The sequence below is a fragment of the Rhincodon typus genome, chromosome 19, assembly GCF_021869965.1.
Source record: "Rhincodon typus isolate 14 chromosome 19, sRhiTyp1.1, whole genome shotgun sequence".
In the NCBI taxonomy this organism is placed as follows: domain Eukaryota; kingdom Metazoa; phylum Chordata; class Chondrichthyes; order Orectolobiformes; family Rhincodontidae; genus Rhincodon; species Rhincodon typus.
In genome coordinates, this window is record NC_063350.1 from 16,228,108 (window position 1) to 16,241,619 (window position 13,512).

At 38.6% G+C, this 13,512-nt stretch overlaps 1 protein-coding gene across 1 annotated transcript; it reads left to right on the top strand.

Annotated features, from left to right (window-relative positions):
• The first annotated feature begins 3,635 nt into the window (after positions 1-3,635).
• On the top strand, positions 3,636-12,789 carry mtg2 (mitochondrial ribosome-associated GTPase 2). Its single transcript, XM_020527038.2, has 7 exons — positions 3,636-3,759; positions 5,505-5,716; positions 6,735-6,882; positions 8,604-8,719; positions 8,797-9,015; positions 10,863-11,001; positions 12,333-12,789. Exons 2-7 carry the CDS (start codon positions 5,588-5,590, stop codon positions 12,728-12,730), a joined length of 1,149 nt encoding a protein of 382 aa, XP_020382627.1. The 5' UTR covers positions 3,636-3,759; positions 5,505-5,587; the 3' UTR covers positions 12,731-12,789.
• The last annotated feature ends 723 nt before the right edge of the window (positions 12,790-13,512 follow it).

The following is a 13,512-nucleotide window of genomic DNA, read 5'->3' on the forward strand; positions in this document are numbered from 1 at the left end:
TACACAGCACAGAAACAGACCCTTCGGTCCAACTCCTCCAAGCTGACCAGGTATCCTAAACTGAACCACTTCCGTTTGCCCGATTTTGGTCATATCACTCTAAACTCTTCCTATTTATGTACCTGTCCAAATGTCTTTTAAATGTTATAATTGTACCTGCCTCTACCGCTTCCTTTGGCAGCTCTTTCCATACATGCACCACCGTCTGTTTAAAAAATTTGATCCTCAAGTCCCTTTTAAACCTTTCCCCTCTTACTTTAGACCTATGCCATCTAGTTTTGGCATCCGCTATCCTTGGAAGAAGATCTTGGCTATTTACCTTATCTGTGCTCTTCATGGTTTTATAAACCTCTATAAGGTCACCCTTCAGCCTCTGACACCCCATGGAAAAAATGTCCCAGCCTCCCATTATTGAGAGTATCTTTAATTCAACACCTATTTTCATATTTGAAACCATTTAAATTTTTCCAAATTCACCTTGAATAATGAATAAGATAATAATAAGCATAAATAAGGTAATAAATTCACCTTGACATTTAGAACCCTCAATGTAAAGAACGTCTTAGCTTGCCTTTTTGTCTTTTTTCATATCTCTTAGTGAAATATTCCCTTCAAGTTCTGAGGAACGGTCACTGGACCTGAAACACTAACATTGCTTTCTCTCCACAGATGCTGCCAGACCTGCTAAGTTTTTCCAGCAATTTCTGTATTTGTTTCAGATTTTCTGTATCATAATTTTTTTTCTTTACTTATTTAAATTTCTTTCGTTCTTCCTGATTTGATCTAATTCACCCCTTCTCTGTTGTTTCTCAATTTCTTTTTCTATGCTTAACTCTTAAGGAATACATTGTTAGTCCAATCATTGAGTCAGGTGCATAAGCCCTATTGTCCTCATCATGCTGGTATGAGCTCACAGAAACATTTCCAAACTGAAGGGAGCAGAGAGAGATCTAACTGGTCATACTATGAGATAACCCACTGCAGCAAGAACCCATTGTTTTGAAACTCCCATTTATGTCAGTGCTTTTTCCTAAATGTATGACCGTCTAATGAATTGCTAACTGCTTTATTTAAAATGAATACTGCATTTTACTTTAATTTGGAATTTTGTGAAATTGCGCAGTAGACTTCTGTTTCAGGGTTCTCCAATGTATGTGAGTGAAAGGGTAGCTCTCATAACTGGAGCAACTGCTCACATCCTTGTCGATGTGATCAGCAGTTACCACGTTTCTCTGATGCACTGTGCCTGTAACTATCAGAAGCACTGCCTGTTAATGTGGGGCGTGGTCAGAAGGCACCACACCCCCTTCTCTATGGTGTGACCATTATTATTACCCTCCCTTCCCCCCACCCAACCCTTGGGTGTGGCCACCAAGATGCCCTGTACATATCCCTGTGATCAAGGCTGTTAGTCTCCTGGGCTATGGGAGTGTGGCCATTATTATCCCACGCCATTTCATTGGAGGCGAGGTCACCAGACACCACACCTCTCTCCATGGAAGAGGCATGGCCAATATCTTCCCCCTTCCCCCTGTCCTTGTGGATGTGGTCATCTGATGCTGCCTCCCCCTGGGGGAAGCAGTTATCACTATCCTTGTCCCATGCCCTTTGGTGGTGTGGCCATCAAGATATCCTACCCCTATCCCTGTGGTCATGACAAATGCATTAAGAACAAGAGGGTAACTAAAGAGAGATTAGGGCCTCTTAAAGATCAAGGAAGTGGTCTTTGTGTTCAACCCCAGGAGATGGGAGAGATACTAAATGAATATTTTGCGTCAGTTTTTACTGTGGAGAAAGAAATGGAGTCTAGAGAATGCAGAGAAATAAACTCTGATATTTTAAAAACAGTTCACATTACAGAAGAGGAAGTTCGGGAGATCTTAGAGATTATAAAGGTGGATAAATCTCTGGGACCTGATCTACTGTATCCCAGAACATGTGGTAAGTAAGGGAGGAAATTGCGAGACTCCTTGCAGAAATATTTGCATCGTCTATAACTGTGGGTGAGGTGTCTGATGACTGGAGGGTAGCTAATGTTGTACCTTTGTTTAAGAAAGGTTGTAAAATCAAATTGGGAAACTATAGACCTGTGAGTCTGACTTCAGTTGTGGGTAAGTTGTTGGAGGTGATTGTAAAAGATAGGATTTATAGACATTTGGAGAGGCAAAAATTGATTGGGGATAGTCAGCATAGTTTTGTGCGAGGCAGATTGTACCTCACAAACTTGACAGAGGTTTTTTGAGGAAATTACCAAGAAAATCGATGATGGCAGAGCAGTAGATGTTGTTTATTTGGATTTCAGTAAAGCCTTTGACAAGGTTCTGCATGGTAGACTTGGTTAGTAAAGTTAGGTCACATGGCACTCAGGGTGAGCTTGCCAATTGGATACATAATTGGCTTAACGGTAGGAGACAGAGAGTAATGGTGGAGGGTTGCCTTTTGGACTGGAGGCCTGTGACCAGCAGTGTTCTACTGGGATTGGATCTGGGTCCTTTGTTGTTTGTCATTTATATAAATGATTTGGATGAGAATATAGAAGGCATGGTTAGTAAGTTTGCGGACGACACCAAAATTGGTAACATTGTAGACAGTGAAGAAGGTTTTCTGAGATTACAAAGGGATCTTGATCAAATGAGTCAATGGACTGAGAAATGGCAGATGGAGTTCAATATGGATAAATGTGAGGTATTGCATTTGGGTACAAAAAACAAGGGTAGGGCTTATACAATTAATGGTAGGGCCTTGAGTAGTGATGTGGAACAGCGGGAACTCAGGGTGCAGGTACATAATACTTTGAAGTTTGTGTCACATATAAACAAGGTGGTTAAAAAGGCTTTTGGCACGCTTTCCTTCATTGCTCAGTCCTTTGAGTGTAGGAGTTGGGAAATGATGTTGAAGTTGTACAGGACATTGGCGCGGCATCATCTGGATACTGTGTCCAGTTCTGGTCGCCCAGTTACGGGAAGGATATTTATCAAGCTGGAGAGGGTTCAGAAGAGATTTACCGTTGCCATTTTTGGAAGGTTCGAGTTATAATGAAAGGCTGGATAGGCTGGGACTTTTTCACTGGAGTGTAGGATGTTTAGAGGCAACCTGATAGAAGTTTATGTGTACCTCCCATTATTTTATAGAGTTAATAGTAGATGTCTTTTCCCTAGGATGGTGATTTCAAGACAAGGGGCCACATTTTTAAGGTGAGAGGAGACAAAATTAAAAAAGACGTGGGGCAAATTTTTTTTACACAGAAGGTGGTTCACGTGTAGAATGAAGTTCCTGAGGAAGTGACGGATGCGGGTACAATTACAACATTTAAAAGACATTTGGAATAAGTACAAGAATAGGAAAGGTTTGGAGGGATAACGGGCCAGGTGGAGCTAGTTTAGTTTGGAATTATGGTTGGCATGGACTGGTGGGACCGAAGGGTCTGTTTCCGTGCTGTATGACTCTGGCTGCCTTTCTGGGCTCCGGGGGTGTGGCTATGGCTGTCTCCGCCCCCATGGGGGTGTGACAAACATACATCCCGCCCCTAACCCTGTGGTCACGAATCGTCCCGGGCATTGGGGGTGTGGCTATTGGTATCCACGCCCTCATGTCCCTTGGGGGTGTGGCAATCAGACTCCGCCCCTAACCCTGTGGTCACGAATCGCCCTGGGCTCCGAGGGCGTGATCACGGTCGTCTCCGCCACCCGCCCCGACCCCGCGCGTTTGGGGGCGTGACCACAGCAGTCACGCCCACTTTTGTTTGTGAGGCTGCGGGTGGTGAGTATTTTGGGGCCTGAGAGTGAGCCTGGGTTCGGTTTTTGAGTTGTTTTCCTCTCCCATCCGGGCCTGGGCGCCCTCTTTCAGCCGCAAGGGGAAGGGCCTGCTCTCTGCTGATGATATCCAGTTTAGAACAACAGGGTGCATGTGAATCCCCGGACTTGCGTTATGAACACACCTGGCTGTAGGCCTCATTGCGGCTCTGGTGGAGGGAGATGTGCCAAAGGGGCTATCACTGCACTGATTATCAAAATACTCAGTTGATTCTGACGAATCATATTGGACTCGAAATGTTAACAAACTCCACAGAGGCTGCCAGACCCGCTGGGTTTTCCCAGCATTTTTTGTTTTTATTTCAGATCTACAGCAACCACTGTATTTTACTTGTTTCTTAGTCAGAAATGTCCAAGCTTTACACAGGTTTAAAATAATTCTGGAATATGTTTTTAATCCTGAAACGTTTATTTCATAAGTTTTTTTTGTTTTATTAGGAAGAATGGGATTCTATCTTTTAATCTACGAAAGTATGAAGGAGGAAAGATGTGTACTTAAGTAGTTCCCAAACCTGTTAAAGCAATTGACACAATCATCTGAATGGCTATCTGTAATTGTAAGAAATTGAAATTGGGCAGAAAAAGACTAGATTTCCTGTATTGACCTTTAGTTAATCATTTTGTGGATAAGAGGCCTTTACAGAAGCAAATGTGTTGAATGATCAAATAATGTCAGCTGTTGAATCTACTTGTCACTCAACGGGCTTGTTGGAAATACTTTAAAACTTTGAGCATAAAGAGTCAAAAAGCTGTTGTTGAAAGTGATGAAGTTAATCGTTTGCTACACAAAACAGTTGAAATGGCAAGCAGCACTTAGCCCACCAAGTTCACCTTTTTTTAAAATACATTGTGGCTCACTGGATTTTTAAACACCTGCTTTCACATATCACAATATTTAGCACTGGAATGAGGTGAACAGATGTCTGCCAGAGGTTACCTACAGGTTGATGTCTGGAATTCTTACAGTGGCAAGTCTTGCAAAACTATTGCCTCTGTTAAATGCACGGTATATTCAAATCTTACAAAATCACCACTAGCTGTTTTGTCACCTTCAGCCCTGCAAATTTCTCAGATTCCTGCACTGCTCCAATTTATAGAATCTTACAGTACATCAGAGGTCATTCAGCCCATCGAGTCTGTACTGCCAAAGATATACTAATAAAACGCTAGTCCCACTTTCCTACACTAGGCCCATAGTCTCGAATGTTATGAGACTTCAAGTGTTCATCCAAGTACTTTTTAAAGGTTATGAGGTTTTCTGCCTCAACTATCCTCCCAGTGCTTTCCAGAACCCCACCACCTTTGAGTGAAAATATTTTCCTCAAATCCCCTCTGAATTTTCTGTCTTTCACTTAAAATTATGCCTCCTTGTTCTTAACCCTTCAACTGAGGGGAATTCTGGCCTTGTACATCTCTAGTATCCTTTGTTCCATCATTGGCAATCTTGCACACAACAGCCTTGGTCCAAAGCTGTTGAATTGTTCTCTGAACCTCTGCACATCTTTAAGGTATCCCTTAAAACTTACCTTGTTGACCAAGCTTTTACTTATTTGTCTAATGTCTATTTTTGTGCCTTGATCTCAAATTTTGTTTGAAATTACTTGTGAAGTACTTAGTGACTCGTAACATATTAGAAGTACAATATAAATAAAATTGTTATTGAACTGTTACTTTTAAATTTATATTTGTCAGCCTATCTGTCCTTATGACAAACCCTGCACTCAGAAAGTTGGTTCCACTGCAGACTTCCATAGAAGGTGTTTGGTTATGTCGACATGTGGCATGTAATCTGTTGGTATATTTTCAAGCCAACAACACCAGGACGAAGTTTCTCCATAAGTTGTTTGAAATATGCCAAAGCTCGAGGCCTCAGGAAGAAGAAAGAGCTTTCTGAAAAGAAACTGGTAATATTAATCAGACTTCTTTCTTAAAATCTTCAGATGCCTTAGTATTTTTGAATACATGTTGAATACATGTCTTTGAAAGACATGCATTTATAAGATAGGAAAAGGAATTGTATTAGTTGTATAATGGCTAAGAATGTTCATTGATTTTGTAGCCAGCAGCAGCTGAATGATGGTAGCTACTTATTACAATTAAACCTGTTCACAGATTCAATGTGAAGATTTGTGCTGGAATTTGTAGTTGTCAGAGAAACCAGCAGCATGATATTCTCTTCAATGGACATTGGATCTGTGTCTCTTTAACTAATCAAATTGAACAATACTTACTGAAACATGCAGAGTCTAAACAGGTAAATTTACATTAGTTAATGTTGAATAATGTGCATACAACAAAATAAAGGTAGGAAAAAATAGTGGATTAAACAAAATCTGAACAAATAAGACTTCACACTTAACTTTCAGTGCCAAAGAAGTTGCTTGGTGGATTTATGATGTTGTTCAATTTGATTGGAAAAATACAAATTTTTTTTTTCTAGTATACTTATTAGATTCTAGTGGGTAAGTTCTACAACTGCATGCCCTTTCATGTGTTTGAAAACCTAGTCTCTCCAGAGAAGTACTAGTGTAGCTTGGCTTCAAACATGACCAGGGCAACTCTGAAAGCAATTTCCTGATTTTTAGCAATTTAATTGTGCGCTATAAAAGCTGGAAATTGCTCTCTTATTTACGCCTTAAACACAGTGAGTGCTGTAACCTCACCATTTTTATTACCACAAAACCCAGGGCATTGTTTACAGTGCTCTCTATGATCAAAATCATGAATTACCAATAAATGTGGGTGTCCACAGTCCCATAAATGTATGTACATAAAGTTCTCTTATAAAAAGGAAGGCTATTTTTGATATCTTTTGAGGGAATTTATACATATGGTTAGTTTACTTCCCTTTAAGAAGGAGCTTTTTTTTTAAAATAATGGGATTATAACATAATTTATAGCCATAAATTTCTTATCATTTAGACCCGTTACTTTGTGGATCATCGGAAAGTCACTTCATATGGAGGGAGAGGTGGTGATGGAATATGCACCTTCCACAGTGAACCCCGCAAAGAGTTTGGAGGACCTGATGGTGGAAATGGAGGGGATGGAGGACATGTCATTTTAAAAGGTAAAATGTTTCTTTTGATTGGTGAGTGGTGCTTACATTCCAGGAGACGCCAGTATTTATTCATTATCATCATTTGGCTGTTTGACTATGGAGGGCATTGTAATCAACTCTGAACCCGATATGTGCAAAACTTCTAAAATTTACTAATTCTACACAGTGCAGGATCGAATCTGGTTATAAGGCTCAGTTATTCACTGGATATACTCCCAAGCTGTTCAGAAACACCTGAGTGATGATGTGTCTTTTAAGAAAAGACTAGAGCCTGTACTGCTGATGCTGATTGGGGCCTGGGGCCTCACCTGCTCCTTCTACGAACTATGTTTTAATTGTTGTTGCTGCTTATGTGTATTTTAATAATTCTTTTAAAATTTATACTTTTAACCTATGGTAAAGGAATAAGGTTATAAATTTTTTTTAAAAGCTTTATGATTGAACAGTGAGGGTTATTATTAATTTTGATTAATCCATTTTAAATTATTTGCTTTCTTAACCAAATAACCATTGTGTCTCAATTTTCATTATGCCATCCACTTTATAATATTTTGCATGAAACCTGCAGTCTAGGTATACAAAAGAATGCAGTTATGTAGCAGAATATAATAAAGCCATATAGGAAAGATTGGTGCTATGTTATTCACATTCTAAAGAAAACAAAATGAATGTCTATAATACCTTGAATGACCTCTAAATGTTCCAAAGCACTTCAGAGCTAATGAAATATTTTACAGTGTAGCCATTGTGGTACTGTAAAGAAATGTGGTTATCAATTTGTACACAGCAAGGTTTCAGAAACAGTGTTGAGATTAATAGCCAGGTATGTTTAACGTTTTTAGCAGGGTTAAGTCACATATGCTTATTATGATTCATCATAGTAGCAGAAATGTCTTGTTGTAGTAAACTATGGGAGAGGCCAAATTGACAACGTTTGCTGACTGAGACTGCAATACATGACATAGATATGGGTACAGAATAGTGTTCTTTGGAGCTTGAGATTTTTGAGTGACCAGCTATGAAGATCTCTTTTGTCTGATGTTTGGTGAAGGATAAATATTGTTGGGGATACTGGGAGAGCACTTTTTGATCCTTCTTATATCATGCCATTGATCCATATGTGCACCTTGAGGGCAGACAGGACTTTTGTTTCATAAAGGTTGGTATAATTCTAAACACAACCTAATCATAGATTGGTCAAAATCCTGTTGAATTAGACATTAAAGAATTTCCTATTTGCATTTCTAGATTCAAAATTGGAAATAATCAAGAACAAATGAGATGATTAAAGTGCATTGTAAACATTGTAACCTTGTATTTAGTTTGTTTTTAATGCTATCTCAAGCTAGTTTTGGGCAATACAAAAAATAATCCTAAACAGCTTTCCAGAATAAAATGGTGATGTGAAGAAATGGTGTTGTTCTGTTTCACTAGTGGAACAATAATGGTTGTCACAGCGACGAAGCTTCACACTGTGTCTTCTTTATAGTGTTGCTTCGTTTGCGTAGCTCAAAAGACTGCACGATACTCTTCTTTATGAGGTTTGCATCCCACCATGCAAAACATGTCATTGTTTTATTCTTACTGCTGTAGAACGTTATTGATGGTGACGGCGTGACAGTTCTACCTAAAGAAAAAACTTGTGTTTTCCTGACTTGCTAAAGAATTTAATCTCAGCCTAAGATTTTTTTCTTGTTTAGTAACTTGTAAAATTTTAATTAATTTTTCAGTTGCTCGACAAATAAAATCACTCTCAACCATTCTATCCCTTTATCGTGGCAATGATGGAGAATCTGGTGGAAGTAAAAACTGTTATGGAAAAAAGGCAGCTCACACTTATATATTGGTGGGTAGCTATAAGTTCTCAAGATTTAGAATTTTTGAGGTTTTATTGGCTAAATTAAATTGTTGTAATGGTCTCAGGTGCCAATTGGTACTGTGGTCAAAGAAAATGGGAAGATTGTGGCTGATCTCTCATCTCACGGAGAGGAATATGTTGCTGCCTATGGGGGACTCGGTGGCAAGGGCAATCGTTTCTTTCTGTCAAACGAAAATCGGGCACCGATGACCGCAACCTCTGGGGAGCTTGGTCAGGAACGGGTCTTGCAGCTGGAGGTCAGGACCATGGCTCATGCTGGGATGGTATGTAAAGATGCAAGCTATTCTTTGCTAATTTGTAACAATGCAGCACAATGCTGTGACTGGAAGTATTTTGGTTAACCATGTAAAGCTATACTTTGTGCAACTTTGTTTCACATCTGAAGCATGGCTGTTTGACCTGTGTCTGATTTCTCATTCAAAGTATTCGTCATGTGGGCAAAAGTTCAGATGTACTTTATCGTGACTAATGAAATGAAACTGTGTCTACCCTGCATTATCTTATTGAAAGCATTCTTTTTAATGATGCCTGAAAGTCCTATGACTTCCATTCAACATGATTTTCCTATGAATCGATGCATTTGCACTTGATACTGATAACTTGAATAATGTCAGTACTGAGCGTTTTAATTGGAAAGGCATTTTTGTTGGAAAGCTACTGACAAATGTAACTTAAAAAATTATTTCTTTCACATTTTCCTTCAGCATCATCTTCAGTAGCTGAGAGAACAGGATGACTCCTACCCTGAGTCCTTAATTAACTGTTAGAAATTGACCAAGACCAGCCAATAGCTTATCCCTTCCAAATTCCCCCTACTGCTCATCTTTTTTTTTGCGTCAAGCTGTTTATATATTAGTTGACAAATGAAACTAGTCATACCTTTTAAACAAACCGTTAATATTTTTAATCATTGTTATCTCTGTGCTGCACTAGATAAGCAGATTCAAAGTGGAAACCAGTAAGAGATTGGCTGAGTGATGAGTAATTTATAATGACTTAGCTCATCACCTACTTCATGGTAGAATAAATTAATGCAAAAATTTGCATTTATATAGCACTATTCGAGACTTCCTAAACCACTTTAAAGTCAATTGTGTGCAGGCACAGTTGCTGATATAAAGAAACGTGGGAGTCGATTTAAATTTCCACAAATGCAATGAGATAAAAGACAAGATAATCAGGTTTTCATTTTAAAGTGATATTAATTGCAATAAACTGCTTAACAGAATTGTGTCTATTCTTGATGGATTTGTTTGAAATTATAAGCATCACTTATCACCATCAAGAGATATTTGCACCACTGAGGCCAGCAGAGTACAGCCATAGTCTTGTCAAATGGTGTGGTTGCCATAGCACCAACACCAATGAGAAGGGAGCTGTCTGATTCTCTATGGTAGTTTTCATTGATTGACAGCTTAAAAAGCCAATCCTACAAAACCAGCAGCTGAGGTGACAAGCTGTGATACTAGGCTTTTGGCTTCTTTTCTTAGTTTGCAACATGAGGACAGTTGGAGTGAAACAGCAAGACAGACAAAAGGGTCTTGCTTTCCTTTTAACCATAACAAGACTGTCAGAAACCCTGGACTGAATCATTAATGTACAGTATATGGCATGTAATTTGTTAATTTGATATTTATGCAGAATCTTGGGAAATAGTTAAACCTGCTACACAAACGGTAACCTGACTATTCATGTCTTTAATTCAAAATAGCCAGTTTGTTGGTTTGTAATTATCCCCATCACATTAGATTGCTCACTTCTCTCTTACGGAATGTAGGAGGAATCAGTATGGGAGTGTGTCTGAAATCAGTCAGGGAAGAGCCTTAGGCTGACTGGGAAGAGTCATAGTAACTAAGTTTGGCTTTTGATGAGTGGAGTAAGAAGGTTGAAGTGGAACAGGTTTTACCAAGACTGCTTTGTTTTGACCACATTGCTGTAGCAAAGACTTTTTTACAGGATTTATTTTTAATATTTATTGAAACCATTGGCTGCTGTTATCTTTGAATTGCTTTGTTTAAAACTTTTTATTTAAAAAAATTGATTAAATGCATTTATTTTGGTCCAGCATCACTTGACCAGAAAATTTAACCTTATTTTCTATTGTGGTAAGGTTGGTTTTCCCAATGCTGGAAAATCCTCTCTTCTGCGAGCAATCTCAAATGCCCGGCCAGCAGTAGCAGATTACCCATTTACTACATTAAACCCTCATGTTGGTGTGGTACACTATCAAGACTTTGAGCAGATTGCAGGTAAATCATGCTGTTACAAGTGCATTTTTACATTGCTTGTTTTCTGTTTGAAATTGACATAAAATTGAGTTGCTACCTTGAAAGTTTAATAGTGCCTTTTCCTCCTCTTAAGAAATAAGTCTGATAGTTTGTCTATATTTTTGGGGAGGACTGCTTCTAACCCAGGACTTGTATTTTGGGTTCCATTACCTTTTCACCTATATCTGCTCTGCTGCTGCCTTCTTGAATGCTGGACTTTTTGGCGGGGTATGTTTGTGCAGTTACCATTTGCTGTTTTGTAACTTGCTCACAAGACAGTGTTTTGCATGTGAGCCTTCACGAGCGAGTTAGAACAAAAAAGTTATCTGAGTTTAAGCTTTGATCAGTTTCAAACATCATTTCAACCTTTGTTGAAGGTGGGACCCTCTATTCACTTTTCCTGTTCACCCCAATAATAAAAGCAAAATACCGTGCATGCTGGACATCTGAAACAAACACCGAAAAATCTGGAGAAATTCAGCATGTCCGGTAATGTTTGTGTGGAGAGAGACAGAGTTAACGTTTCGAGTCTGATTTGACGACTCAGTTCTGAAGAAGTCATTATCAGACTCATTGTCAATTCTGTTTTTCTCTCCACAGATTTTGCCAGATCTGCAGAGTTTCTCCAGCGGTTATTGTTTTATAACTACCACCTTGATCTTAAAAAGAGTGTTACAGTTTAGTTTCCTTTCCAACAACAGAACTAAAATCAACCCAGTCAAAATACTGATGATCTGTGTATCAGGCATAGAGGACATGGTTTACTTCTCAGCTGCTCCACAATGGTGAATAACTAACCAGTCATTAAGGGTACATTTCTGTGCGGTATGACTCTATAAATGCCTTAACTGTTCAGGTTTTACCAAAAGGCATTTTTCAAGACTATAATCAGACAAAATAGAATTGACTCTAAGCGAAAGAAAGAGGAAGAGATTAGAAGAAACAAGGTGACCAAAACACACAATCAAAAAGTAGGTTTTAAGCACTGTAGTGGGATGCAACAAGAGAGAGATTTAGGGCTGAGATGGCTGAAGGAACGACTGCTAGTCGTGGGGTGAAGAAAGTAGACAATTTGGAAGAGTTTTACAGTTTAAAAAAAAAACACAAGAAAAAGGTAATCTTTCAGGGCTGGTGTATGTTTTTTAACACTTTGAACAAAACATGTTTCCAACAAAGGTTTTATTGCTTTAAAATCCATTATGTCTATGCCTATATCGATTGTATTTTAAAATAAGGGACAAAACTTCTTATACATCTTTTTTACATCACAAACTAACTTGAAGTGGCTATAATTGTGCATTTCTTTTCTGCAGTTGCAGATATCCCAGGAATCATCAGAGGGGCTCACAGAAACAAGGGCCTAGGAATTGCTTTCCTGAGACACATTGAACGTTGCCGCTTTCTACTGTTTGTGCTCGATCTTTCAAAGCCAGAACCTTGGCAGCAGCTGGAAGATTTAAAGTATGAACTGGAGCAGTATGATAGAGGATTATCAGAGAGACCATTTTGTATCATTGGGAACAAAATAGACCTTCCAGAGTCCAAAACCAACCTTGTGCTGTTTCGAGAAAAATTAAGGCAGCATGTAATAATTCCAGTATCAGCACTAACTGGTGCAAATGTTGAAGAACTTATATTGCATCTCAGGGAACTTTATGATGGATACCTGGAGGATGCCCGAATTAAAGGCTGCATGCCAGTCAAGTGGTAAAATTGTACTTGGGGAAATATATCTTCAAAATAAATTATTAAACTTGTCAAAAAATTAAATCGTGTGATTCTTTTGTTCTGAACAGAAAGCATTGTAGACTTTACGTTCCTTTACTACATTATATCTCTTCAGAACTGCATATTATCATCAATGCTTTGTTGCAATGGAAACATTCTACTAATGTCTATCTAGCATCCGCAATTCGCAAAGAAAATAATCCTGATTTATTCACGTACAGGAAGGATTGTTTTTCAAAATGCAAACTGGATAATTTGTAGCATAACATTCAGAAGTGAAGCATGATTGGAAAAAACAGGTGAATTTGTCCACTGGTTCGCAAAGCTCTCCACCATTGTTGAGATGGGTTTTGGGGGGTGGAGGTGGAGTGGTGTTTTCCTTATCTCATGCTTCTGTTTGTTTGAGATAGAGATTAATTGCTTTGATTAGACAAAATCTGAAATTTTGCTACATAATGTAACCACCAGAAGGGTAAAAGGTGAACTAGATGGACTTGGGCTTTTTTTGCATCTAGCAATTCTTGTATTTCTATGTGTCTGACAGGTTTTGTAAATTATTTTTGGTTCATTGTACATCTGGTTTTTAATACTCTTAACATGTCTTTAAAATAGCATTGCAGACAATGAATTGGTTTTAAATGCAGTCATTGTAATGTAGGAAAATAAGGCAGTCATCTTTAGCACAGCAATTTCTCGCAAATTGTAATGAGATAAAAGACATTTAATCTGTTTATTTCATTCACTGATATTTAAGGAAATATTGTT